At 29.4% G+C, this 24,949-nt stretch overlaps 3 protein-coding genes across 4 annotated transcripts; 2 read left to right on the forward strand and 1 right to left on the reverse strand.

Annotated features, from left to right (window-relative positions):
• Nucleotides 1-278: 278 nt before the first annotated feature.
• On the reverse strand, nucleotides 279-2,626 carry LOC106757488 (60S acidic ribosomal protein P0-like). The gene is made up of 5 exons (XM_014640160.2): nucleotides 2,211-2,626; nucleotides 2,038-2,106; nucleotides 1,280-1,378; nucleotides 799-1,191; nucleotides 279-640 (listed from the first exon to the last, which is right to left on the reverse strand). The coding sequence occupies exons 1-5, from the start codon at nucleotides 2,466-2,468 to the stop codon at nucleotides 500-502; spliced, it is 960 nt and encodes a 319-aa protein (XP_014495646.1). The 5' UTR covers nucleotides 2,469-2,626; the 3' UTR covers nucleotides 279-499.
• An 8,585-nt stretch (nucleotides 2,627-11,211) lies between these two features.
• Nucleotides 11,212-15,076, forward strand: LOC106757063 (auxin transporter-like protein 1). The gene is made up of 9 exons (XM_014639647.2): nucleotides 11,212-11,852; nucleotides 11,947-12,128; nucleotides 12,405-12,590; nucleotides 12,720-12,832; nucleotides 13,004-13,187; nucleotides 13,283-13,380; nucleotides 14,065-14,272; nucleotides 14,384-14,641; nucleotides 14,728-15,076. Exons 2-9 carry the CDS (start codon nucleotides 11,958-11,960, stop codon nucleotides 14,932-14,934), a joined length of 1,425 nt encoding a protein of 474 aa, XP_014495133.1. The 5' UTR covers nucleotides 11,212-11,852; nucleotides 11,947-11,957; the 3' UTR covers nucleotides 14,935-15,076.
• Nucleotides 15,077-20,343: 5,267 nt separating this feature from the next.
• LOC106757016 (anthranilate synthase alpha subunit 1, chloroplastic) lies at nucleotides 20,344-24,880 on the forward strand. Of its 2 annotated transcripts, XM_014639601.2 has the most exons (9): nucleotides 20,344-20,570; nucleotides 21,383-21,567; nucleotides 21,657-21,846; nucleotides 22,780-22,931; nucleotides 23,289-23,404; nucleotides 23,486-23,732; nucleotides 23,821-23,877; nucleotides 23,986-24,138; nucleotides 24,231-24,880. In XM_014639601.2, exons 1-9 carry the CDS (start codon nucleotides 20,390-20,392, stop codon nucleotides 24,720-24,722), a joined length of 1,773 nt encoding a protein of 590 aa, XP_014495087.1. In that variant the 5' UTR covers nucleotides 20,344-20,389; the 3' UTR covers nucleotides 24,723-24,880. The 2 variants fall into 2 exon arrangements, with proteins under 2 accessions (XP_014495087.1, XP_022635143.1); XM_022779422.1 differs by lacking the exon at nucleotides 20,344-20,570 and having other exon boundaries at nucleotides 21,503-21,567; nucleotides 21,668-21,846.
• Nucleotides 24,881-24,949: the final 69 nt, after the last annotated feature.

Below are 24,949 nucleotides of genomic sequence, written 5' to 3' on the forward strand. Positions count from 1 at the left end.
TAACGTGAAAATATAAAAACAGTGTTTTTGTCGAGCGATCAATTGTACTTTTCTAAGTCAAATATTGAATTTTGTCTTTAAAATTAGTAATATAAAAAGGTAAAAGTTACAAAATCATATGGTAATAAATATAAAAAATTAAACTATTATTCTCAATGTATAAGTTTTTAATTTTTTCATGTAATCAAACTGGAAGGTATAGCAGACACAGGCTTCAAACATGGCTATAAGCCTTTTTCATTTTCCAATGAATTAACCTTTAACCATGAATAGTATAGCCCAAGGGAAGATAATTCAAGTTTCAACACACTAGTAAGTTATGTGAGCTTCTAATAATTTTCAAGTGTCAAAGGTATTAGTATGAGTGCGAGCACTAAAATTTATTATAAAGAGTAACTAAAATAGGAATGATCAAAACAGAAAATATATAAGAAAAAAACTATTTTTACCAAAACCAGACAGCAATATTTAAACTATACTCAACGTAACCACTGACAACTTAATCAAACAAACTGAAGCCCATGTCGTCATCGGATTCTTCTGGTTCTTCCTTCTTTTCCTCCTCCTTGGAGGCAGCAGCTGGAGCAGAACCAGTAGCAGGTGCGGCAACAACAGCAGCTACTGCAAATTTACTAGGATCCTGCAATCATCATATCAGTGGTTATGAGAAAGTTTAAAAATCAAAGCAATATATCTCAAGAATCAGCAACATACTCTTTTTCAGTTGTTACTGACAAAGTTTTCTGTCTAAGCTAATGTTAAATGACATTGGACACAGAAATATAGAGCAACATATACCTTCAGGTACTCCTTAACCTCGTCAGCCTGGGGGAACGAATATTCTGTGGCCACTGCAACGGCGAGGACGTTCTTAAAGGAATTAACGAACATGTGTGGTGCAGCTGCAATTGTAGGGTAGGAGATAGCCAACGACAGTGAAGAGAGCATGGAAACACCATCAGCAAACATATTAAGGAGGTCGTCGTCAGTGAGGTCAAGAACCGCAGGACTAAACACCGAACCGTTGTCATAAACAGAAACCACAACAAGCCCATACGAGAATGGCCTTATCGCAAGCTTCGAAAGCAATGCAGCTTCAGAAGACCCAACCTTCTCACCCTTCCTAATCAGTTCCACAGGAGTGATAATTTCCACAGTACCCTTGTTAATTTTTGTAGGAATGTTCAGTACCTGAAATTTGTATATTTGTATCAAATTCATGTAAAAGAACACCATACTAACTATATTCAGGTTCTTTGGAGAACAAGATTGCAGAAACCTGGAAAAAGGAAGTTTGAGAGGGATCCAACCCTGTGTTGCCTGGAGGAACTACAACATCAATAGGTGCAATCAACCCAACACGAGCAGGAGCTCCCACCTGTAAAAACACGTTTTCAAACGCCAATTAAAGCTAAACTTCTTCGACCAATCATAAACCAAAATATCAACAATATACTGAATTTTATATATATATATTATTTTCTCTCTTTTGAAGCACTTATACTTTTTCAACTTTGTAATTTCATCTTTAGATTTTTACCTGAATTAATATCCCTCGATTTTAATTGGAAAACGTTGATCTATAACTTAACATCATAGTTAAAACCGTGATGTTAAGCTCAGGAATGATGGAATGGAAAACTACAAGTAAATAGCAGGGATTAACTTGGCAAAAAATGGGATCTTTGGAAATATAATTGTATTTAAATCTATCACTTTAATAAAAATCAACACGTAGGATTATATAATATCAAAATCGATCACAAAGAAAAAACGTTGCAGCTGAAACGTGTAATGCGAACTACAACATTAACATGATGAATTAATGAAGCGCAATCAGCATAACTAGAGCAAGACAAGAAGAAGAACAGAATTCTCCGGTGGCAGTGGACAATTTTTGAAATGTAATTCCACAAGTCCAAGGAACAGTAAAAAATCAATCAAACCATGCATGCATTGGAAGGATGAATGTACCTTTACTTATTTCAACACAAAAGAAGAAAAGGGTAAAAACAGGATCAACGACAATGAGTGTACCTTGTACTTGGCAACCACTTCGCTGACCTCCTTCACGTCACCTTTGGTGAAAATCAACCCAACATTACCCTAATTCAGGCAACAATATACTTATTAACTTTGTCTTGAATGGTTAGAATAGTGTTAAGCATTAATCGTACGTATATTGTGAGAATATTAAAGCATGCACTGACCACTAGAAGAGGCACAAGGTTGAGGAAGGCCTTGTTGCCGGTGCTCTCAGCGTGGAGTTTGACAGAGCGTTTCATCATGGTGTTCTTTCCCATGAGCACCACGGAGTCGCCACGTAGACCCTGTCGGATGTTCTGAAGCTGGTTGGATCCCACGTTGTCCGCAGCCACCACCAGAATTTGGGTGTAGTTATCCAGAAGCCGACAGAGTTTGGCATCGTAGGCTATCTTCTTCTGCGCTTTTGTCAGTTTCACCGCCATTGATAATGCAGCTTAATTCTTCTACTTCCAAAGAGGACCAAGACAAAGTTACCTGGCTATGGCTCAGTCAAGGTGGACAGCTAAACGCCGCCGTCTCTTTAACCTCCTCTACGGTGGAAATCTATCTAAGACAAACAAGAAAATTGTTAGAAATGAACTGCAACTATCCGTGAATACACACTCTAACCTCACCACATTTGGTTACTAAAATAGCATTACTAAAATATCCCACGGTTATACTGGACCTACAATTATGTTTGACTAAATCACTAACAGAAAAACAAATTAATTCTTAATTACATTCTTATTCTTACTATTATTATTATTATTAATTATCAATCACGTCTCTAAAATAGATGACATTCAATTAAATAAAACACCAAATCTAAAAGATATCTACACATTGTTACGCATGAGTTAAAATATTGGTAATGGGCCTAGTCCAACTTACATTGCCAATGTGATTTCGGCCCAAATAGAAAGTCAAAGAAAATGCACCTCGCTTGACTTTTTCTGTTAGGATGTATGGGAACGGGAAGAGTGGTACGAAACAGAGGAATTAAAGGATAAATAAAGTACAGAAGTGGTTGGAAAGAAGAAAAGGAAATGACGATCTCCAATTCTTCGTTTTGCATTGATATAATTGTTGCAGCAGGACTGGACCAAGAACAAGAATCTTCACTTTAAAACCAACTGTACAAGTTCAAGGTATAATTGTTTTCAGAATTTCTTTCAATTCCATTTAACTGGAAATGAAATTGGAACAATTTTCTTAGTTGTTTGTGTTGTCTGAGGTAGCCACGTTGTGTAAGTTAAACATGAAATATTATGCATAAAGAAGAACGTGAATTTTACGCTCTTTTTATAGTAACTAAATCATGTTGGGGTTATTGTGTTTGGATTCGAATGTTATGCACCGCTAATGACTTAAAATACCTTTTTTACATTACTAATTCATAATATAATAACGTGTCACAGTATTGTGATAGATGATTATTCTTTTATGAATCAATAATATATAATTTTTTTTTATTTGTATTTGTCTTGTTTTATATAATTGAATAATTAAAACTTTTTAATAATGTTCTTAAAAGTAATTAATAATTATTTAAATATTTGTCTTTTTATTAAGAAAGAGATGGCTTTAATATCATAAAGAAAGGCAGTTAATAAAAATCTTAATTAAATTTTTTCACATATATTAAAATTGAATAAAATGAAGAAGTTAATAAAGTCATTTTATATTTAGGTAACATTAAGTTTAAATCCATTGTATTTAGGCATTGCTTATGACTCAATTTCCAATGGAAATAAAATGCGATGGTTGGGATTGGGTAGGGTCACCCCACATGCAATGAGAGCTACAACCTACAAGCCTAGAGCATTTTAGGGGTATCATATAGTGCTTTAGATAACATTTTTCACATTATAGAAAAGATATTGTCGTAAAATTAAAGATTTTAATTACTGAAAACACATTTTTTATTTCCATAAAAAAATATTTAAATTCTCTTTTCAGTACCTACCCGTTAACATTTATATAAAACAACAAGCGTGTTCCTACATCATTGAATTATAAGCCTACAAATTTTGAAAAAATGTATTATTAAACCAATAAAAATGTCCTTTTTCTTTAAAAGAATGGTGAGGAACATAATTGTATGTAATTCTGTTTAAATTCAATAAATAAAAAAGAACTTTGTGTAGTTTAATAATTGTAATAGGAATTCATTACTTCCTAATAGTTTTTTACCATGTTACACTGAAATTCAAATGTATACATATCACATGTACTACTCTCAGTATTTTATTTCTAATATAATTCTAATACGTGATAACACTCGGATTTTTTATTTTATTTTTTTATAACTTAAAATACGTACTACATTTGAAATACAAGAAAAAGCATATAATTGATAGTAACTTTTGGCATGTATAATTCTTTGACTAGTTTGAAAAAGGTATTATGTATAATGTAATATTGCAGTTGAGAAATGTTATAATTAATGGAATTATGGAGATGATAAATAGGTCGAAATCCGAAAAATGTTGTGAAATAAGTAGGTTGAAAAGAAAGAAGGAATCGAAAAGAGTAAAGGAGTGATTACTTGGGAGCCATGCTACTGTAAGAAAAATGATAGCCATTGAGAAACATGATGAAAGAGATAAAGTTAGACATAGATGAATTATAAAATATGAAGTCTAAGTCATTTTGTGACTTTCATTCATATATATATATACTTCCACTCATCTTTCCTCTAATCATAACTAACAAAATGGGAATCGAGTACTTCTATAGAACCCTATGGGACTTAAGAATTCATCATTCTTCCTCCCACACACATCATTATATCACATTTTAACTTTCAACTTTAGCCATACTTCAATGTCACCAAAACTCTATACATTTTCTTTTCAATCATACGTATCATTTCACCATTTAAATGTTCAACAATAAAAAATAATGTTATTTCTAATCATAGTAAAATATATACCAGGTTTGAATTGTTGATAATTCGTATCCACCACACACTTGTTACTTTGTATAGTTGTGATAAGAGGTTTTAGAAATTGTTGAATTTGACAGACTTGGCAGAAAAGAGGAGAAATTATGGAAAAGTGGGAAATGAATATGAAAGAGAGGTTCCCCAACCACTAACCATTTAGTTTGTTCATAAATAAGAAAATCTAATGGAGATCTTCTTGATAGAGATCAACCCCAACTTTCTTTTTCCCACTAATGATTTTCTCTCTTCTTTCTAATACTGTTTAAATATACATGTGTGCACAAAATTATTTTTTTATAACATACTATTCGTATAAAATTTTTATTCACTTTCTTCATAGTTATTTTTTATAATAAAATTAAATCATTTTCTTTAGTAAATTTTATATTTCAATATTTTTTGTCATCCACGATGTTGGAACCATTTTTTAGTTTATTTTTCCATTATTGAATATTTTATTTATTTTGTATGTATTTTTAATTGTTTATTGTAATAAGAAAAAAAAATAATAACGATTATTTAAAGTAATGTTAGTTTTCTCAGTATATATGATAATAAAAATACAGGTTTGTGGTGCGTCCATATTTCTATTACTCAATAAACATATTTATATTACGGAAAATAATTACGAAAATTGTTTAATACTCATGGAAGAGTGAGTAATTGTTACTTACACGCATGAAACAGAGACATAAAAGTAATGTAAATTCTGGGAAAACATTTTTAATTTAATCCCAAATTGATAAAATAATTGTAATCCGTGTAGATTAAATAATAATTTAAGTAGGGATGGCAACGGGTCAGGTCGGGCACGGATAGTGCCTACCCGCAACCCGACCCGTCGGATAAAAACGTACCCGTCATCTGACCCGCTATCTGCGGGTACCCGTTTAAAAAATATCCGCAGGTATTTTAAAACCCGCGGGTACCCATTGGATACCCGTTTTCAACACGCAAATATTTTAAAAAAACTATTTTATAAGTTTTTAAATGAAATAATCCAAATTAAATTGAAAAAAAAATTGAAATGTTTTAGATTTAAAGTTAAAGGTACTTATATAAAGGAAACTAAGGACAGAGATGTGATTTTAACTTCTAAGCGAGTAACAAATATCCGCAGGTACGGATAATACAAAACCCGATCCCGACCCGATAAGAAGCGGGTATTAAAAAACCCGCTAACGGGTACTTATTACCCACGGATACCAACTATCCATAATGGATTTAATCCGCGGGTACCCGCGGACACAGGTTTTTTTTTTCATCCCTAAATAAGAAAATAGAAAAAGAGTGGAAATGAAGAGATAAAAGGAAAAATTTAAGTTGTTTACATCAAAAGAAAGAAAATGGAAAGTGAAAATTATAATTATAATAAATTTAACTAATATAATGCAATAAATTTAGCTATATATTAATGTATTTTAAAATTTAATGTAAAAGATATAAGATCCTATAAATTTTTAGTTTTCAATTGATTTAAGGACCTATTTGAGTACTTTGTCTTTTCTAAATTGTTTTAACAAGTGTTCTTTGGTTTTAAAATATCTCGAATAACATCATCAAACGAAATTCATCACTCACATAACACAATTTCATAATGCATTGATATAATCCATCTATAGAATCAAATAAACTAAATTTACTATTTGTTACTCATTTAATTACAACCAACTTAGTCCACAACAAATACATATCAAACGTTTTTACCAATTTCATTGAACGTAATTAGTTTTATCTGATATATATATATATATATATATATATATATATATATATATATATATATATATATTTCTCTTACCTCTTAATTGAATAATATTTTATTTTACATAATTTACCAACAAGAAAGAATCTTCAAACAACTATTTAATGCATATCGAACTAAAAATAACTAGATTAGTCTTCTCCATTTTATGACTGACGAGTTAACTATTTTTCACTCATCATAATTAATTAGTATATAAATAGAATAAATTAACTTATCAAATTATATTTTTTAAAATTTTAATTTTTGTTAATAAAGTCATAAATTTTTACTTATAACTTTTACTTTTAAATAATAAAACATATAAGTGTTCTCTGTATTTTTTTTTTTACTTTTAAATCACCTTTTTAAGACTTCACATATGTTTCTTTTTTTTATAATAGAATTTTTTTAAATAAAACAGTGTAGTAATTAGTATAAATAAATGCACTATTTCACAAAAGTTATAGTGAGTCAATCAAATAAATTTATTGAAATTGACTTAATACGTATTAAATTAAAAATATTCAAGTTAATATTTTCTTATTTATGGGTAGTAAGAGATTTTTCATTTATATAATTAATTAGCATGTGAATTGACTTAATTTATTTATCAAATAATATTATTTTAAATTGTATATATATTTTTCAATAAATTCAAAACTTAAACTTATTCATTTATCTTTTAAATAATAAAATATCTTAGTGTATAAATTTGATTTTCTACTCTTAAATCAATTTTTTAAGACCTCACACTTGTCCTTCATTTTTTTTCTTATAGTAGAATAATGCATTTTTTTTTCTAATAAATTATGCTAGAAATTAGTATATGCAATTCACTATTTCACAAAAAACAAATACATTAATTCACAAACGATAAACTGAGATAAACTGAGTCAATCAATTAAATTTATTGAAATTAATTTAATATATATTATATTAAAAATAATAAAAGTCTTCTCCAATCTAATAAGTTATAGATTTTTCAGTTACCTTAATTAATTAGCATATAAATTAACTAAGTTAACTTGTCAAATAATATTTTTTAAATTATATATATTTTTCCAATAAACTCATAAATTTCTATTAATGACTTTGACTATAAAATAATAAAATAATTTTTCTACTCTTAAATCAATTATTTAAACTTCACACATTTGTCTTTCATTTTTTCCCTTGTCATAGAAGAATGATTTTTTTTAATACATTAATCTAGTAATCAGTAAAGTGAATTCATTATTTTATAAGTGAGTCAATAAAATAAATTATTAAAATTAAATTAATGTATATAAAATTAAAACCAATAAAATATTTCAATCAATCTATGACGAGTTACAGATTTTTGAATTATAGTAAGACCAAGTTGACTTGTTAAATAATGGTTTTATAAATTAAATTCTTTTAATTATATGCATGTTAGTAATAATATCATGATACTTAAATAACTATATTATTTCAATGAAACCAAGTAAAAATGAAAAAAAAAAAACATGTAATCCTTATAATAAATTTGAAACTTAGTCATTTATTTCTTTAAATATGAAACAGATAAAAGTTATGTAAAAGTGGGTTCATTTTTACAACCATGAAGTAAAAATGACAATATTAAATATTTTTAAATTTCTTAAATAATACACACAAAAGTTTTTCAGTATTATATTATTATTATTTTACTTAATTCATATATTTTTTTTCTTTATTATATATAATATCTGTACAGAATAACAATCATACAAGTTTAAATTATATTAATTTTTTCACTATTATTATATTTGCAAGTTTGATTTAAAAATAAAATATTCTTATTAAAGACGGGTAGTTTGATTTAAAAATAAAATATTCTTATTAAAGACGGGTAAGGATGTATGGTAGACTAGTCATATAATCTTATATAGCCTTTTAAGTAACTCATTATATTTTTACAATTTTTGCTTGTTCATATTTTTATAATTTTTTTTATCCATACTCCAGTTTCTCATTATTTAAGCATTAATATTAATATAATTTGTTAAAAAGAAAATTAAGAATCTTCTTAGGTAAAATTTCTTTAACCAATCTCAAATGCCAATCAATTGAATCTGCCTAAGCTTACTAGTCAATTAATAATTGTAAGGGAGTTTTGTTTTAACTCTTGCAATGCATTTAATGTCACACTTGAATCATTATCAAAATTTAATACTAATTTATAGTGTCATTAAATATTCTTAAATTATTTATAAAGTAATTCATTAAATATTTTAAAATGGTTTGATCTTATTTATTATATTTAATTAAGTTTTAAATATATAATAAATTTGTATATTTTAAATTAAGTCTCTATTAAATACTTTTCATCAATCTAGTATTCAAGATATTTATACTTTTCGATTGAGTCAATAAGATTTAATCATTTGATACTGAATAATTATTATTTTGTTTATTTATTTTCACCTATCAAGAAATATAAAGCTATATAGTTAATATAAAATAACATTGCATTGTAAAATTATAAGATATTTTATTGTTTTTATTGATCCGCTTTGAATGATAAAAATTATTTAATTATAAGGGTAGTTATAAGTAATGATACGAAAACATTAAACATTATTTTCATCACTGCATTAATATGATTTTGTAATTTAACATATTTCTAGCTAAAACAATACAAATTCCTAGTTATCTACTGTATTTTATATTAACTGTTAAATTTTACATTTATTAACACATGAAAATAAATAAAAAAATAATTGAAAAATATAACATTAGTATCACAATTAAACTGTATAAACAGTATAACTCAATTTAAAAAGTATAAAAGTTTTAAGTAGTTATAAAAATAAATCAATAAAAACACGATTAAAAGATTTCAAATTTATTAAAAAAATAATACTTAATTAATCATTCTTATTTTTCTTCAATGCTAATGTTATTATATCATAGAGACAAGAGGAACTATACTTATATGTTCATGTTCGTTCTATTTTTATGAAATAGTTATATTCATATCTTTATTCGTGTACTTCAAGTAATTAAAGTAATAAAATTTGAAATTTACAATTTTTTTAACAATTACAAAAGTCAAAATCATTGTCCTTTTAACAACCAATTTTCTTAATCACTACTTCAGAAAAAAAAAATCATGTAATTTTTAAATTACCAATAATTAATTTTTTCATTTATTCACCTTTTTCAAATGAATAATTAAAAAAGATCTGAATTATAATGTATTATTTATCATAATTTCAAAATATTATTTATATATTTTAAAAAAAGTATTTAGTTATTATAATTTTTAATTGCAACATAATTTCTACAAATTTTAAGTTTCCCGTTTCAATATTAAAACAACTGTATACCATTGTGTATTTATAAATTTCATAAAGTAATACACAAATGTTTTTCTTTAGTATTATACTTTTGTATACTTTATTTATATAAGTTTTTTTTTTTAATATGATACTTTTGTGTTTGATTTTGAAATGAGAAAGTCTCATAGAAGCTGTCAAGAATTTTACTGTATTTTAAATGAGTCATATATGATCTCATATGACTTTTAAGTAACTTATACTACATTTTTACAATTTTGTTGGTTCAATTTTTTATTTTCTATATATATTTTAGTTTCTCACCATTTAAAACATTAATATTAATACAATTATACGTTGTTGAAAAGAAAAAAATGAAGAATCTTTTTATGTAAAATTTCTCTGATAAATTCGAAACCTGAATCCAAATAAAGGCTTAAATTATACTTAAAGAAGGAGAAGGTCAACTATTAAGGAAATTTTAGTAGTAAAAGAAATTTAACGGGTTTGTTCCAACGCTTGCAACATTAAACACATATTTAATGTATTTAATGCTTGGATGTTTTTAAATCATTGTACGTTTTGACTTGTATCTTCCTTTATTTGTTTATTTATTTATCAGAGTTAATTACGTTTTAAATTTAGAATAAATTTGAACAATTGTAATAAATATTTATTAATTATTTTCATTAATTAAATTTTAATTTTTATAATTTTTTAATTGAATCTTATCCTTTACCATTTTGAGTGAACTAGAAGGGTTGACTATAACCATGATGGATTACTTTATTGTGTTAATAAATACCATAATATAATTTCATATTTTGTAACAGAATACCTAAAAAAATATAAAATATAAAATATTCAACAAATAAAAGAATTGAATCAATTTTAGAAGTATCCAATTTTTTGATAATATATAATATAATTAGGTAAGCTTATTTATCATGGCTATTATTTTTATTGTATCCTATACTGAACTATACTGAAGAAGAAAAAGTATTTATATTTTAATGTTGCTTCTCTTTTGATGAATTATTACTTCTACCCAAATCTTCATTTGTGGATACAGTTAATAAAAATGGAGGAATGAGTAGTGTCACTGTCACACAAATGCCTGAAAATTACTATTCTACTGTCACATTCTCATTTCTCACCAGCCATTTTAAAAAAGTCTTGAGTGACAGCCAAACCAAAAGGATATCACAGCAGAGACAAATAATAGCAGGAGAGAGAGAGAGAGAATGCAGAAAAAAAAGATCACACTATAAAGAGAAGGCCAAGCCAAACCAAAGACTGTGACAAATGTAACCACAGTTGAAATTCAAACACTTTTTTCTTGTTTTGCCTATTGCCTATGGTTTCTCTCCTGTACGTTTCTGTCAGATCTCCATTCTCCAACTCCAAGAGTTCAGCTCAGCTCCCCTGACTTCAACTTTTTCATTTCCCATTATTTAATAAACAGTAACTGTTTCTTGCTCACTGGGTTTCCGCTATCTACATGCATTGAAATTGCTACTACACTAGCTGCTTCTTCTGCCAATTTCTCCGCATTTAACACCCTGATGAACTCAAAAAGTTGGTTGAGGGTAGGAGTAATAAAGTGGAGATAGGAGTTTCAGTTTGTAATTATGAAACTTTACCCGAGTGAGTGGTAAAGCCGCAAGAACTGCCCACAGTAAGGAAATGAGATAAGTACTCTGGTTTGGAAAGAGTTACAAGGAACCTTCCCTGATTTGCTGCACCTTAAAGGACTACCTTCCAAGTTCTCAGTTATAAATCAGCAAGAGAAACAAACCCTTTCAACATTGTCCAACTTTCTTGCTTTAGTTGTGTTCTTGAATTTTTGGTACTATCTTTCACACACCAAAGTCTCTTCCCTTGTCAGGTTTTAGCATATTTTAGTTTAGATCCTAAGTCCGTGTCTCTATGTGTTTTAACAGATTGGAAAAAGATGTCGCACCAGAAGCAAGGAGAAGAAGCCATGATGTCCAGTCTCACCCAAACTGGCCAGCATGAAGAGGGAGAGGAAGTCAAAGGGGAGACGTCACAATTTACCTTAAAAAATGCTTTCTGGCACGGTGGTTCTGCCTATGATGCTTGGTTCAGCTGTGCCTCAAATCAGGTAAATATGAGTCAGAAGGGTGTGAAACCATTTGCAGATAACTATTCTCAAGTTTTTGTGTATATAATATCATTTGCTTGAAAGGTCATTTTTTTTTTCAATGAATCTCAATATTTACAAATTAGCTCTGGTTCTTGGCTTGTTCTCCTAAGCAAAGGAGTCAAGGATTTCTTGTGTCAAGATACGAGATGAGATTCTGAGGTTGAACACAGTTTTGATTCGTCTGAAGCACAAAAATGTAAAAAAGATGTTTTTTTTTGGTTTTGTGATGTGCAGGTTGCCCAGGTTCTGTTGACTCTGCCTTACTCTTTCGCACAGCTGGGGGTGGTTTCAGGCATTGTATTCCAAGTGTTCTATGGCTTGCTGGGGAGTTATACTGCTTATTTAATTAGTGTTCTGTACATTGAGTACAGAAGCCGGAAAGAGAAAGAGAATGTCAGCTTCAAAAACCATGTCATCCAGGTGAGATATCCAAAGAACCTATATAACAAACAATTGAAAGACTTTTTACCCCCTTTTCCACCCTATACAGTGACATTTTTGTTTTTACTCTTAATATATGAAACAAGTTTCCCTTCAATTTCTTTGCAGTGGTTTGAAGTGTTGGAAGGCTTACTGGGTCCATACTGGAAAGCCATAGGATTGGCCTTCAATTGCACTTTTCTCCTCTTTGGATCTGTTATCCAGCTCATAGCTTGTGCCAGGTATTAATTTCCTCATTACTTAAATGTATCTACTTCGATCTATTATACCGGGTTAGAATGTGCAACACTGGCCTAATAGATGAGCGTGAATTGATTGAACCAGACATGTATCATCGTATCCAAAAGGTTTAACTTCTTTAAGGTTACATAAACTCTTTTCTTTATATGCAGTAATATATACTACATCAATGATCACTTGGACAAGAGGACTTGGACCTACATATTTGGGGCTTGTTGTGCCACCACAGTGTTCATTCCATCATTTCACAACTACAGGATATGGTCCTTCCTTGGTCTTGGCATGACCACATACACTGCTTGGTATTTGACCATCGCATCACTTGTTCATGGCCAGGTAAGCAAAATCAACAAGTTTTTCTCCTGTGAGGTTTCTACTCTTTGAAATTGTCTCAACTAAACTTGGTTTAAAAACTGTTATTCTTTTGATAGGTTGAAAATGTGACACATTCGGGCCCAAAAAAGTTGGTTTTGTATTTCACAGGCGCCACCAACATACTCTACACTTTCGGCGGGCACGCCGTCACAGTGTATGTACCTTATTATAATATTTTGCTTATTAAGTTGGACAAAACAATCATGATATTGTTTTTTCTTTCTGTCTGGGGCAGACATCAGAGAAAGATAATTGGAGAATTTCACTGCACGGTTCCCTTTCTTCAATTGCACCTTTATCATCCTGCATTCATTTCTAATGACCCTCGGAAATAGGACAAACATTTTATACAACACTTTTGAATAGCAATTACTATGGTGTCTTGGCTCACAGTTATACTCTGTCATTAGCAGTGAAAAATTGTTCAGACCCCACCTCAACTTTTTTCTACTTCGTTTAGAACTAGATTAATGATTTTTCTTCATCCCGACGACTCCGTGAATATAATATAATTTTGTGGTATGTAAAATAACAAGGTAGCGACATTTTACCCTGTGGTACGTCCTAGTTATGTATTCCACTCGAGTCAAAGGTGCTAGAGACACATAAGCTGGAACATAAATACACACATTAATTATGTTTGTTTGTCTTTCCGGCATTGTCCACGGTAAATTGTCTGATTGTTCAACTAGCTCACTGGTGCCAAATTTTTGGCACCAACATTATCTTGGAAATTCAACGGGTGGCTTATTCTTCCTCTTTGAAATTCTCATACATTTGTAGATTTAAGTTAGAATGAACAGTAATGAAGAGCATGTGATACAAATATATATTTCAGGGAAATCATGCATGCAATGTGGAAGCCTCGGAAGTTCAAATATATATATCTGTATGCAACATTTTATGTGTTCACCCTCACTATCCCCTCTGCTGTTTCCGTGTACTGGGCATTCGGTGACCAACTTTTGGATCACTCCAATGCCTTCTCACTTCTCCCGCGTACTGGCTGGCGTGACGCAGGTGTCATCCTAATGCTCATTCACCAGGTCCTAATATACTTTTCCTAAATTACTAGATAATTCAAAACCATCACGTGTTAAGTTGAGATTAGTCTATATATCTTAGTGATAGTCCGTCTTTTTGTATGTGGGTTGCAGATTATCACATTTGGCTTTGCTTGTACGCCATTGTATTTTGTGTGGGAAAAAGTGATAGGGATGCATGACACAAAGAGCATATGCTTGAGGGCTCTAGCAAGGTTACCTGTGGTGATACCAATATGGTTTTTGGCTATTATTTTCCCTTTCTTTGGGCCCATTAATTCAGCTGTGGGGGCTCTTTTGGTGAGCTTCACCGTTTACATCATTCCCGCTTCGGCCCATATGCTCACCTTCAGATCTGCCGCAGCAAGACAGGTATCTCTATGATCAAATTACTAATGATATTTGTCTATGAAGACCGTAATCTGATTATGACTTATTTATTTTGGTATTTTAAACAGAATGCTGCGGAAAAACTGCCCTTCTTCATTCCGAACTGGACATTGATGTACGTGGTGAATGCATTGGTTGTGGTGTGGGTTCTGGTGGTGGGCTTTGGGTTTGGAGGATGGGCTAGCATGGTGAATTTCATCAAACAGGTTGACACATTCGGACTATTTGCCAAGTGCTACCAGTGTCCACCCAAACTCACCAACCATCACTCATAAAAACCATGTTTTTTTTTTTTTTTTTCTTTTCATGTTGTTGTATTGTCCTGTTTAATGTCCTCGTCATATTACTTTTAATGCTTTTGAACATATATGATATTATACAATAATTTCTTATAATACTTCTTACATGTTAACTTAACTTTTTTTCTCCAATTTTTTTTTTTAATATTTATGTTTTTAATCGCTTGGCCTCATCATAAACATCAATATGACTAGCTTAGGGATAGATGGTGGCCATGAAGGAACAGCTAGTAAAACCTGCACAAGTCCCTATGATAGCTTCCATTTTTAATTAAACATGTTCCTCAAAACCTTCAATCAATGAGACTGTAACCAGCTGGATTCTGATTACTCTGCTGGATATTTAATCGCATTAAAATACACCATTATAAACAAAAAGTTAATGAAATAGTTCAGAAGTAATTTAATTTAATTCCCATAAGGTTATGTTATGACTAAATTTTGTTGTAGGAGGAGATTATTTTGTATTTCTATATGCTTGAAGCAGAAATTTTTCTTTACAAATTTTAATATATTTTATAAAGAAACTATTAAGCACTACAAATTTTAATCCATGACAGATTTGCTTGGCATAGAATATCATGAACTAAAGGTTGTTGAATGACTGTGTTTATTGAATAAGATAAAGCTATTCTTTTATACAGCCATTTCCGAAAATGACATCTCCAGTCATTTTTTGAACAAATCTGAACTTTATCAACTCAAACATTGTATTAAAATTAATAATGTTTACAAATTTTATTGAATAAAAAGTTAATTAATACTCATGTTTTATGATGATATTCTGTATACATAACTGATTGAATTATGTAAAATTTTATATTTGCACGTATAGAATAATATGCATGATTTAATATTGAAAAAAATAAAATAAAATGATGTTCTCGAAATATTGAGAAAAACATTATATCTAGAAAAAAAAATAGCATAAACCATATTTCACAAAAGAAACACGAAATACATGATTTGATGGTTCATCACAAATTTCAAAATCTCCTTGTTTTAAACAAAATACAAATTTAATTGTATTTTTATTGCACCAATCAATATTTTAAATAATGATAAAATAAAAGATGATTATTTTTAAAAATTTAATTATTTATAAATAAAAACTATTATAAAATAATAATAAAGTTTATAGTAAAATATAATAATGTAAGTTTTTTTAACCTCTATTGGAAACTTCTAAAGAGAGTTGTTTTTGTGTTTCCATTAGGAAGAATAGAAATGTGTCATGAGCATGTGGATCATATTGAAAGCACTCCAAGAGAGTCTATTGATGCTTATGAAAATTGATTATAAATGTAAACACTTCAATCACTTATACAAAACATAATACCGTTGATATCTACATGGGGGTTACTCCCTCCACCTCCCCCATTTCCACCCTCTACCTCCCCAACTTTTGGCCTCTTTTTTTTTATTACAATAATATCCTTTTTATTTACTTTTTTACCCTTTTAACTTTTTTTTTTTTTTTACTTTTAATGTATTTAGAGTAACCCTCAATCTTATTAACTTTACTTTTACTCTCACAGACCCACCTCCCCCCTAATTCTCCAAATTGACATCCGCTTTTACTTCATTTTGATCCAAACTCTTCAAACTTTGCTTTGCTATCCTTGGGTGCGGGTGCGGTGGTGTGGTGTGGTGGTGTGCCCTGTTCCTGCGTGCAGTGGTGTTTCGGTGGTACGACAGTGGTTGGCATTCGTAGTGCGGGCTACAGATCGTTTGATCGTTGGTCGTCTAACAGGTGTTTCGTCTCCCATGCTGTTCTGTTTCTGTTTCTGCTGCTGTTGTTGTGGTTTTCGTTTATGGCGTTTTGGGGTGGTGGAGTGCTCAAGCAAGGAAGTTAAGAGAGCCATGAAAGATAGCCTTGTAAAAGCAAAAGGGTAATTCTCTGTGTGTTTCATAGAATGAAAAATGTTGTCTTTTGAACAAGTTTTGATTTTTTTTTTCTGTATGAACAACAGTAGAACAGAGTATCTCACAGATGAGTAATAAAGAAGGATGTAGAAGGTGCAGGATGTGGTGGAACACCCACTCATGCTTTGAACCTACAAACGCCTGAAATTAAAAATGCACTTACCTCTGCTACACTATTATTGGGAATGTAATAAATAAATATAGGGGAAAAAACCAAGTGTTAAGTTTGCTGGAGGGTTTTCAATTGTATGTTTGAACATTTCCTATATACATGTAAATGGAAAAAATCCGATAATAAATGTTCTTTATGGAAAAAATCCGATAATAAATGTTCTTTAATTTTTTGTTTACAAGAATTAATTATCAATAAAAATATTATGTGCAGAAAACTTATATTTTAACCCATTGATACTATTCAATCTAGAGTGTTCCATCCTAAACAAGATAATAATTTAAGATATAGGAAAAGGTTGAAAAAGCAAGGTAGTTTTGTTAATTAATAATTAATTGTTATGAGAAGAGGAACCATAGAAGAGGAACCATTGATAAGATGTGGATAATGAAAAGATGGAGCAGAACAAGGATTTGTAGTTTGTAATTGCATTCAATATAACGAATGTTGTCATTCGTTTAAGATAATACGAACGTTGACTTCCGACAACGAATGTTCATATTCGTTTGTTTAAAAGTTTTCACCTTATACGTATGAAAAGGATAAATTAGGAATGAAAAAATAAAAAAAAGGGTAAAGGAGGAATGGGGAGGTAGAGGAAGGAAATGGGGAGGTGCAGGGAGTAACGCCCTATCTACATGTACATGTACCACTGAGTTTTAAAACACTAATTTCAAGTGTAACTTGGGCTATATATGTAAACTTTTTTTTTTTTTTTATAACAATTTGAAAGTTTTTTTTTTTTTTTAATTTTTTACATTTCACCTACATATTTAAAATTTTATTAAGCCCATCTAACTTTTTCAAAAATTCATTCTTTTAACCTTAATAAATATAATATATTTTTTATTTTTTCTTTCTTACTAAAGTCACTCACCTTTTTTAAGACATTATAAAATCTGATTTACATTTTTTTTCAAAAATTTATTTTTAAAAATAATGTAATTTAATTTAAAATTTTAATATTATGTAATATATGCTTATATTTTAGTAATAATTAAAATGTATTTTTATTAACATAATAATTATATTAAAATATAAAAATAAAAATAATTAAATTTGAATTAAAATTTAAAATATATTAAAATATTAAATTAAATTAATAAATATTAAATTTTAAATAAAAAACAAATTTTGAAAAAAATTGTTCATCCAATTTTAAAATCCGTTAACATATTTAACGGGTTTCGAAATATTTTTAAATTTTTTATTTTTTAAAATTTAATAATTAAAATATAAATTATATTATTATAATAGTTATATTAAAAAATTAAAAATAATTGAAAAACATAATAATAATAAAAATAAAAAACAAAAATAATAAAAATGAAAAGAAAAATAATAACATAAAAATTGATTTAATATATTTAAATATAATAAATTATATTAAAATATTAAATTAAATTAAATAATTATTAAATTTTAAATAAAAGAATTAGAAAATATTACTCATCAAATTTTAAAATTTGTTAGTTTGTTATCGTATTTCAAAATTTAATAGTTTTTTTATTGAATTTCAAAATTTATAATTTTGAAATTCAACAAAAATATAGTTAGATTTTAAAGTTGGTTAATCATATTTTGAAATTTATTGGATATTTTTTTTTTAACTAAGCACAATGAGCATTTTAGAAAAATTGGAGAGCATATTGGAAGACTTGAGGTGTAAGATGAAATTGTCTTTTTTTTTTATTAATGGTTCAATGTAGATTAGATTCAAACCACTTAATTTAATCTTGAAAGGAGTTGTTTTTTACTGTTTCTTTGATGCAATTTTATTTTTAACCATTTTTTTCCTTCATGCTTTTCCTACAAGTACACAAAATATTCCTTTATGTAATTTTATATGAAAGATGGTTAATTGAAGAATAATAAAAAATCATGATGCTGTATTAGGTATTATATTTTTTATTTTATATATATATATATATATATATATATATATATCATTTGCTAAACCATTTGCTGCATTTATTAAAATTATTTATTGGAATTTATTAAAATAATTAATGGTAGAGTTAAAAAAAGAAAATAAAAAAACTTAGATTTAACTATCATATTGTAGATTCAATGTTTTTTACTATAAAAATATTAGCAATTAACATTTTTTTATTATAAAAAATACGAAAATACAAAAAGTATATAAATTACAAAAGAAAAAAAATATATAAAGTATTAAGGGTGTAGAAGAAAATGGAGGTGTAGAAAATAATTACCCTCTATTTTAAAGCTTTCTATTTTTCTCCAAGGGACATAAGCATGCACGGAAAATAAAAGATGGAATATGAGAAAAAGAAATCCATACTATATGTTCCTCACTAGAGAACAAGATACATGCATATATGATGGATGTGTAATTGGTGAAAAAATTTGCATGACATGTTCCTATAACTTACCAAAATCAAAGTCATTAAGAAAACTTATGTGACATAAATAAACCCATACTTAGATAACAATTATAGAAGATGGAGATAACAAGAAATGTGTGATATAAGGAAACCACTCACACATGAAAAAGTTTTCTAAGAGTATGTTCAAAGGCATGTGAAAAAGAGAAGGAAAATGCCAAAACAAAAAGTATGTCTTTTCTTTTATAATAATCATTAATTATACGAGATTATTTAGATTTTTTTTTTTAATTTTTTTATAATAAAAAAAAACTTAATTTATTTATAAAAAATTTTCTTCCAATATTAATATAGTTATTTAATTGGCATGCCCTCATGAATAAAGGTAAAGAAAAAAAAGATATAAATCATATTAAATAAAGTAATTAACATTTAATTTAAAATTTTACAAATGACAATAGAATAATTATTAAATTCAAAACAACTCATGAGAATGTAAATGTCGAAACAAACCCATCATATGTCCAGACAAATCAGTTACTTTATTATATTCTATATCTATCAAAAAGATGTTAATACCTTCATATTTAACATTAAACTCAATTCTTATAAACTTAAATGCATTTATCAATGTATTATTTGTTCTTCGCATTTATTATATATATAAATATAATAATAAATAATAGATATAATATAGGATAATTAAATCACCTGCACTACCATTACACTGCATGTACTTATACTGTCATCATAAAGTAAAACAAATGGAAAGGTTGAATTGCATATTAAATAAAATTAAATGCTCTAGCATTGGAACTTGTAACATAAAAATAAATAAATAAAAATTAAATATATATATATATATATATATATATATATATATATATATATATAAAAGGAAGTTTTTAATTTATTCAGAGAATGCATAAATCTTTTGGACATTAGAATTAGAACTAGAAGGGGTGGCAGTACCTGAATTTGAAACATGCTCTCTGTTACATTTTCAATGTCTCCTACTGCAGTCATGCCTGCAAAGACCTCCCTAGCCTTCTCCCACCACATTGTTCCTTCCGGCAAGGGTCTTTATCCGATAACATTCACGGGCGCTTCATCCTCACGCGCTCCTCTTAAGTGGAGGTGTTCTTCATTTCCAAGCTCTTACCATGGTGAGTGTTTTTTTTTTTCTCTTTAGGTAGTCTTGTTTTGAGTTCCCCACATGAAATTATAGGCAGAATGACAAAAGGTTACTATCTAGTTCATAAAGATTCAATCTTTCATTCTCAATAAAAAAAAATGGTGATTTGAAAATATTCTTTTTATCTTTACTTGGATCTCTGTTGGCAAGAATGATAATTGAGCTAGTATCTTGAATGAAGTGTTTTATGAACTGTTTGTTGAAAAAGAAAAAGACAAGAAAGGAAGAAAAAGATTATTGGTGAAGAAATGTTGATATTAATAGTTTTATTTATTATTTTTAATTATTTGTTATTTACAATGAAAAAAAGGTGAAAAAGACATATCAATGATGGTTATTTCTCTCACACCAACACAAACGACTGCGACTTTCCTCATCTTTCTCATCACCTTTGAGCTGAAACTATAGTCAATGGAATCCACAAAACTTTCTTCACCAATCCCTTCAAATCAGTTCAAACAAACCACTATCATCCTTTATGATTCTCTTTATCTCCACCCACTGCAACGGCCCTAGCAAACTTTTGATTTTGTCAATGGAGACTTAAATCTTTTCTCCATGTTTGAATAAACTTTTGATATCCTGTGCTGAATAATAGATGAGTAGGGTATCCAATGAAATATAATTATGTTTGATTAATTTTAGATGAATGAAAGAATCTTCGAATAACTTTGGGGCTGCCATTCATGAGCATTTGGTTAACTGTTCTTCTTATTATTGATTGTAACCATTTTTTTTGTTAATGTCGGGCTAAACGTGTGGCATGGATATTATATTTTTCAGTTGAGGAAGAAGCAAAGTTTGTAGAAGCTTCAAAGAATGGGAACTTGATTCCACTCTGTCAGTGTATATTCTCTGACCAGCTTACTCCTGTTCTTGCTTACCGAATTTTAGTCAAGGAAGATGATCGAGAGGCTCCAAGCTTTCTTTTTGAGTCTGCAGAGCCTAGCTATCATGCTTCAAGTGTTGTGAGTGTGCTTTTGGTGGTTTTATGATATAAAATTGTTGAGTTGAATATATCTTTATTAATATTCTAGACTGGATTGGTTGATTACAGGGACGCTATAGTGTTGTGGGAGCTAACCCAACCATGGAAGTTGTGGCCAAAGAAAATAAGGTTACCATAATTGACCATGAATCTGGAAATTTAATAGAGAAGAATGTTGATGATCCTATAATGATTCCGAAAAAAATCTCAGAGGACTGGAAACCCTGTCTCATTGATAAACTTCCGGATGCATTCTGTGGTAAGAGTTCTATGATTATAACTTAAGAATATCAAGATAGAATATTGTCAAATTATGATTCATTGTTCATATAGACATAGTGTTGATATAAAATGATAAGGTTGAAAGGTATTTTATTTTTTGTTATAATTTATTTATGAATACATTAGCATTGACATATATGTGGGGTATTTACAATGGCAAAAGATCCTAAGATAGAAGAAAACATTAAATCGACTTGTCCTTTGTGCTATAGCATCTGCTTCTAAAACTTACAGGTTTTAGATGATTAAGTTTCTTTTACTTGAATCTTGACTTATCCAAATTTAGGTGACAGACCGATTTAGATGTATTTGTTTGGATGTACATGTGTATGTGCATGCACATTAAATTGCCTTTGTTGTTTATGCTTTTATATGGTATCTGCTTCTGAAATCTAGACATTGTACATGATTAAGATTCTTTTATTAGAATCTTAACTTGTTTGTGGTTACGCATGTACATGTGTTTGTTTGCATGCACATGTGTATGTGCATGCACATTAAATTTGTCTTTGTTGTTTATGCTTTTATATGGTATCTGCTTCTGAAATCTAGTCATTTTACATGATTAAGATTCTATTATTAGAATCTTAATTTGTTCGTGGTTAGGCATGTACATGTGTTTGTTTGCATTCACATGTGTGTGTGCATGCACATTAAATTGTCTTGTAGTTTTATGCTTTTATATAGTTTGTTCTTCTGAATTCTAGAGGTTTTAGATGATGAATATTTTGTTATCAGAATCTTGACTTATCTGTAGTTAGGTGACTTATTTACACATTTGTATGCATGGTGTATGTGCATGCACACACATGGACTTGTGTTTAAGGCAGAGGATTGTAACTATGAAGCATTTTTTTTCATCTAAATATATTATCCATAGTACATTAACTTGTTTCAACTGCTTGTCTAGGTGGCTGGGCTGGTTATTTCTCTTATGACACAGTTCGATATGTGGAAAAGAAAAAGTTACCATTCTCAAATGCTCCAAAGGATGATAGAAACCTTGCTGACATACATCTTGGTTTATATGAGAGTGTGATTGTGTTTGACCATGTGGAAAAGGTTTTTTTTTTTTTTTTCTCTTCACAAATATTCCATCTAGTTTGGTGTTTCTCACAAGACAGTTTCTTAATCATTTGGAGAAAAATTCAATTCAGATGCTTCATAAACAAAATGTTATATTCTTTTCATTTTATTTTTTTGATTGGATGTTTTTTCATTGAATGACTAAGGGAAAATCTTATCACTTTTTAGTGTTCACAAACATGACTTTTACATCTTTGGACATATATTTAAAGGGTAAAAATTGTGAAATGACTCTCTAATTATTTCAGTGTTATTTAACTGCATTGATATGGATTACATTTAAGACTAATTATGACTTGAATTTTTATTTGATACTCATATTGTATGTAACAGAAAGCATATGTGATTCTTTGGATAAGAACTGATAGGTACTCCTCAGTTGAGAGGGCCTACAAGGATGGAACCGAAAGATTAGAAAAATTGGTGGCCAAATTACAATATGGCCAACCGTAAGTAATCTATTACTTTTCCCTCTAATGATATACATGTAATGATTGAGGCAAAATTAATTTAAAGTGTGGTTTTCCTAGTCCAAGGTTGGCTCCAGGCTCTGTGGATTTACAGACTCATCATTTTGGTCCACAATTGAAGAGGTCGAGCATGACTAAAGAAGCATACAAGGAGGCAGTACTTCAGGCAAAAGAGCATATTAAAGCAGGGGATATTTTCCAGATTGTGTTAAGTCAGAGATTTGAGCGAAGAACATTTGCTGATCCATTTGAAGTTTATAGAGCATTGAGAGTTGTGAACCCAAGTCCATATATGGCCTATTTGCAGGTTTATTATTGTGTAACATCTTAAATTGCTTAAGAAGGTTTTGTGGGTTCAACTCCTATCTTTTGATGACAATCTATTTGCTAAACAGGCCAGGGGATGTATTTTAGTTGCTTCAAGTCCAGAGATTCTTACGCGTATAAAGAAGGTATGCTCCTTATATGTTATAGATTTTTCAATTGAATTATACTGCTTTCTTGGCTATGTTAAATTACTAACAGATAGTTATATTTTTTTATTTTTTTTTCTGAAATAGAACAAGATTGTGAACCGTCCATTGGCTGGGACAGCTAGAAGGGGTAAAACACCTGAAGAAGATGCAAGGTTAGAATCATTACTTCTGAAAGATGAAAAGCAATGTGCAGAGCATGTGATGTTGGTGGATTTGGGACGCAATGACGTAGGAAAGGTTGGTCTTACATATTGATTTGGCTAAGAAAGTTTTTGTATATTGTTACAATTTGAATAGATGGTTTTGAAAAGAAGAATTGGCCTTGATAGGTTGCTAAAAGTGGTTCTGTGAAAGTGGAACAACTTATGAATATTGAACGATACTCGCATGTGATGCACATAAGCTCAACGGTAAGTGGAGAGTTGCAAGAGCATTTGAGTAGCTGGGATGCCCTGCGTAGTGCATTGCCAGTGGGAACTGTGAGTGGAGCACCAAAGGTGAAGGCGATGGAGTTGATTGATGAGTTAGAGGTGACAAGAAGAGGGCCTTACAGCGGAGGATTTGGATACATATGTTTCTCCGGCGAGATGGATGTGGCTCTTGCTCTGAGGACAATGGTATTTCCGACAGGAACAAGGTATGACACAATGTACTCATACAAAGATCTCAACCAGCGACGCGAGTGGATTGCTTACCTTCAAGCTGGTGCTGGAATAGTTGCTGACAGTGTTCCTGAAGATGAACACCAAGAGTGTCAAAACAAAGCTGCTGCTCTTGCTCGTGCCATTGACTTGGCTGAGTCCTCATTTGTTCATAAATAATTAATCGCTGCTTCTTTCCATACAAACTTTATGGAGTCGCAAAAATTATATTATGCATTTTATAATAACTTTTATGTTTATTAGTATTATTAGTAATAGTTTCGTATTCAATGCAATGTGATGTCTAAAGTTATTAGTATATTTTTATTAAGACCTATCAGAGGAGATATAAATCATTAGTCTATAGTTTTATAATTACTTTTATGTTTATATTGTTAATAAAAAGA

Source organism: Vigna radiata, chromosome 3 (genome assembly GCF_000741045.1).
Source record: "Vigna radiata var. radiata cultivar VC1973A chromosome 3, Vradiata_ver6, whole genome shotgun sequence".
Lineage (NCBI taxonomy): Eukaryota > Viridiplantae > Streptophyta > Magnoliopsida > Fabales > Fabaceae > Vigna > Vigna radiata.

Bases quoted from the DNA above. Each gene is read 5' to 3' on its own strand.
- LOC106757063 (XM_014639647.2), top strand. From the start codon at position 11,958: ATGTCGCACCAGAAGCAAGGAGAAGAAGCCATGATGTCCAGTCTCACC. The intron at 13,188-13,282 runs GTAAGCAAAATC...TTCTTTTGATAG, and splicing joins CATCACTTGTTCATGGCCAG to GTTGAAAATGTGACACATTC. The intron at 14,273-14,383 runs GTCCTAATATAC...TGTGGGTTGCAG, and splicing joins TCCTAATGCTCATTCACCAG to ATTATCACATTTGGCTTTGC.
- LOC106757016 (XM_014639601.2), top strand. From the start codon at position 20,390: ATGCTCTCTGTTACATTTTCAATGTCTCCTACTGCAGTCATGCCTGCA. The intron at 22,932-23,288 runs GTTTTTTTTTTT...TGTATGTAACAG, and splicing joins TGTTTGACCATGTGGAAAAG to AAAGCATATGTGATTCTTTG. The intron at 23,878-23,985 runs GTATGCTCCTTA...TTTCTGAAATAG, and splicing joins TTCTTACGCGTATAAAGAAG to AACAAGATTGTGAACCGTCC.
- LOC106757488 (XM_014640160.2), bottom strand. From the start codon at position 2,468: ATGGCGGTGAAACTGACAAAAGCGCAGAAGAAGATAGCCTACGATGCC. The intron at 2,107-2,210 runs GTCAGTGCATGC...TGCCTGAATTAG, and splicing joins ACCTTGTGCCTCTTCTAGTG to GGTAATGTTGGGTTGATTTT. The intron at 1,192-1,279 runs GTTTCTGCAATC...TACAAATTTCAG, and splicing joins CTCAAACTTCCTTTTTCCAG to GTACTGAACATTCCTACAAA.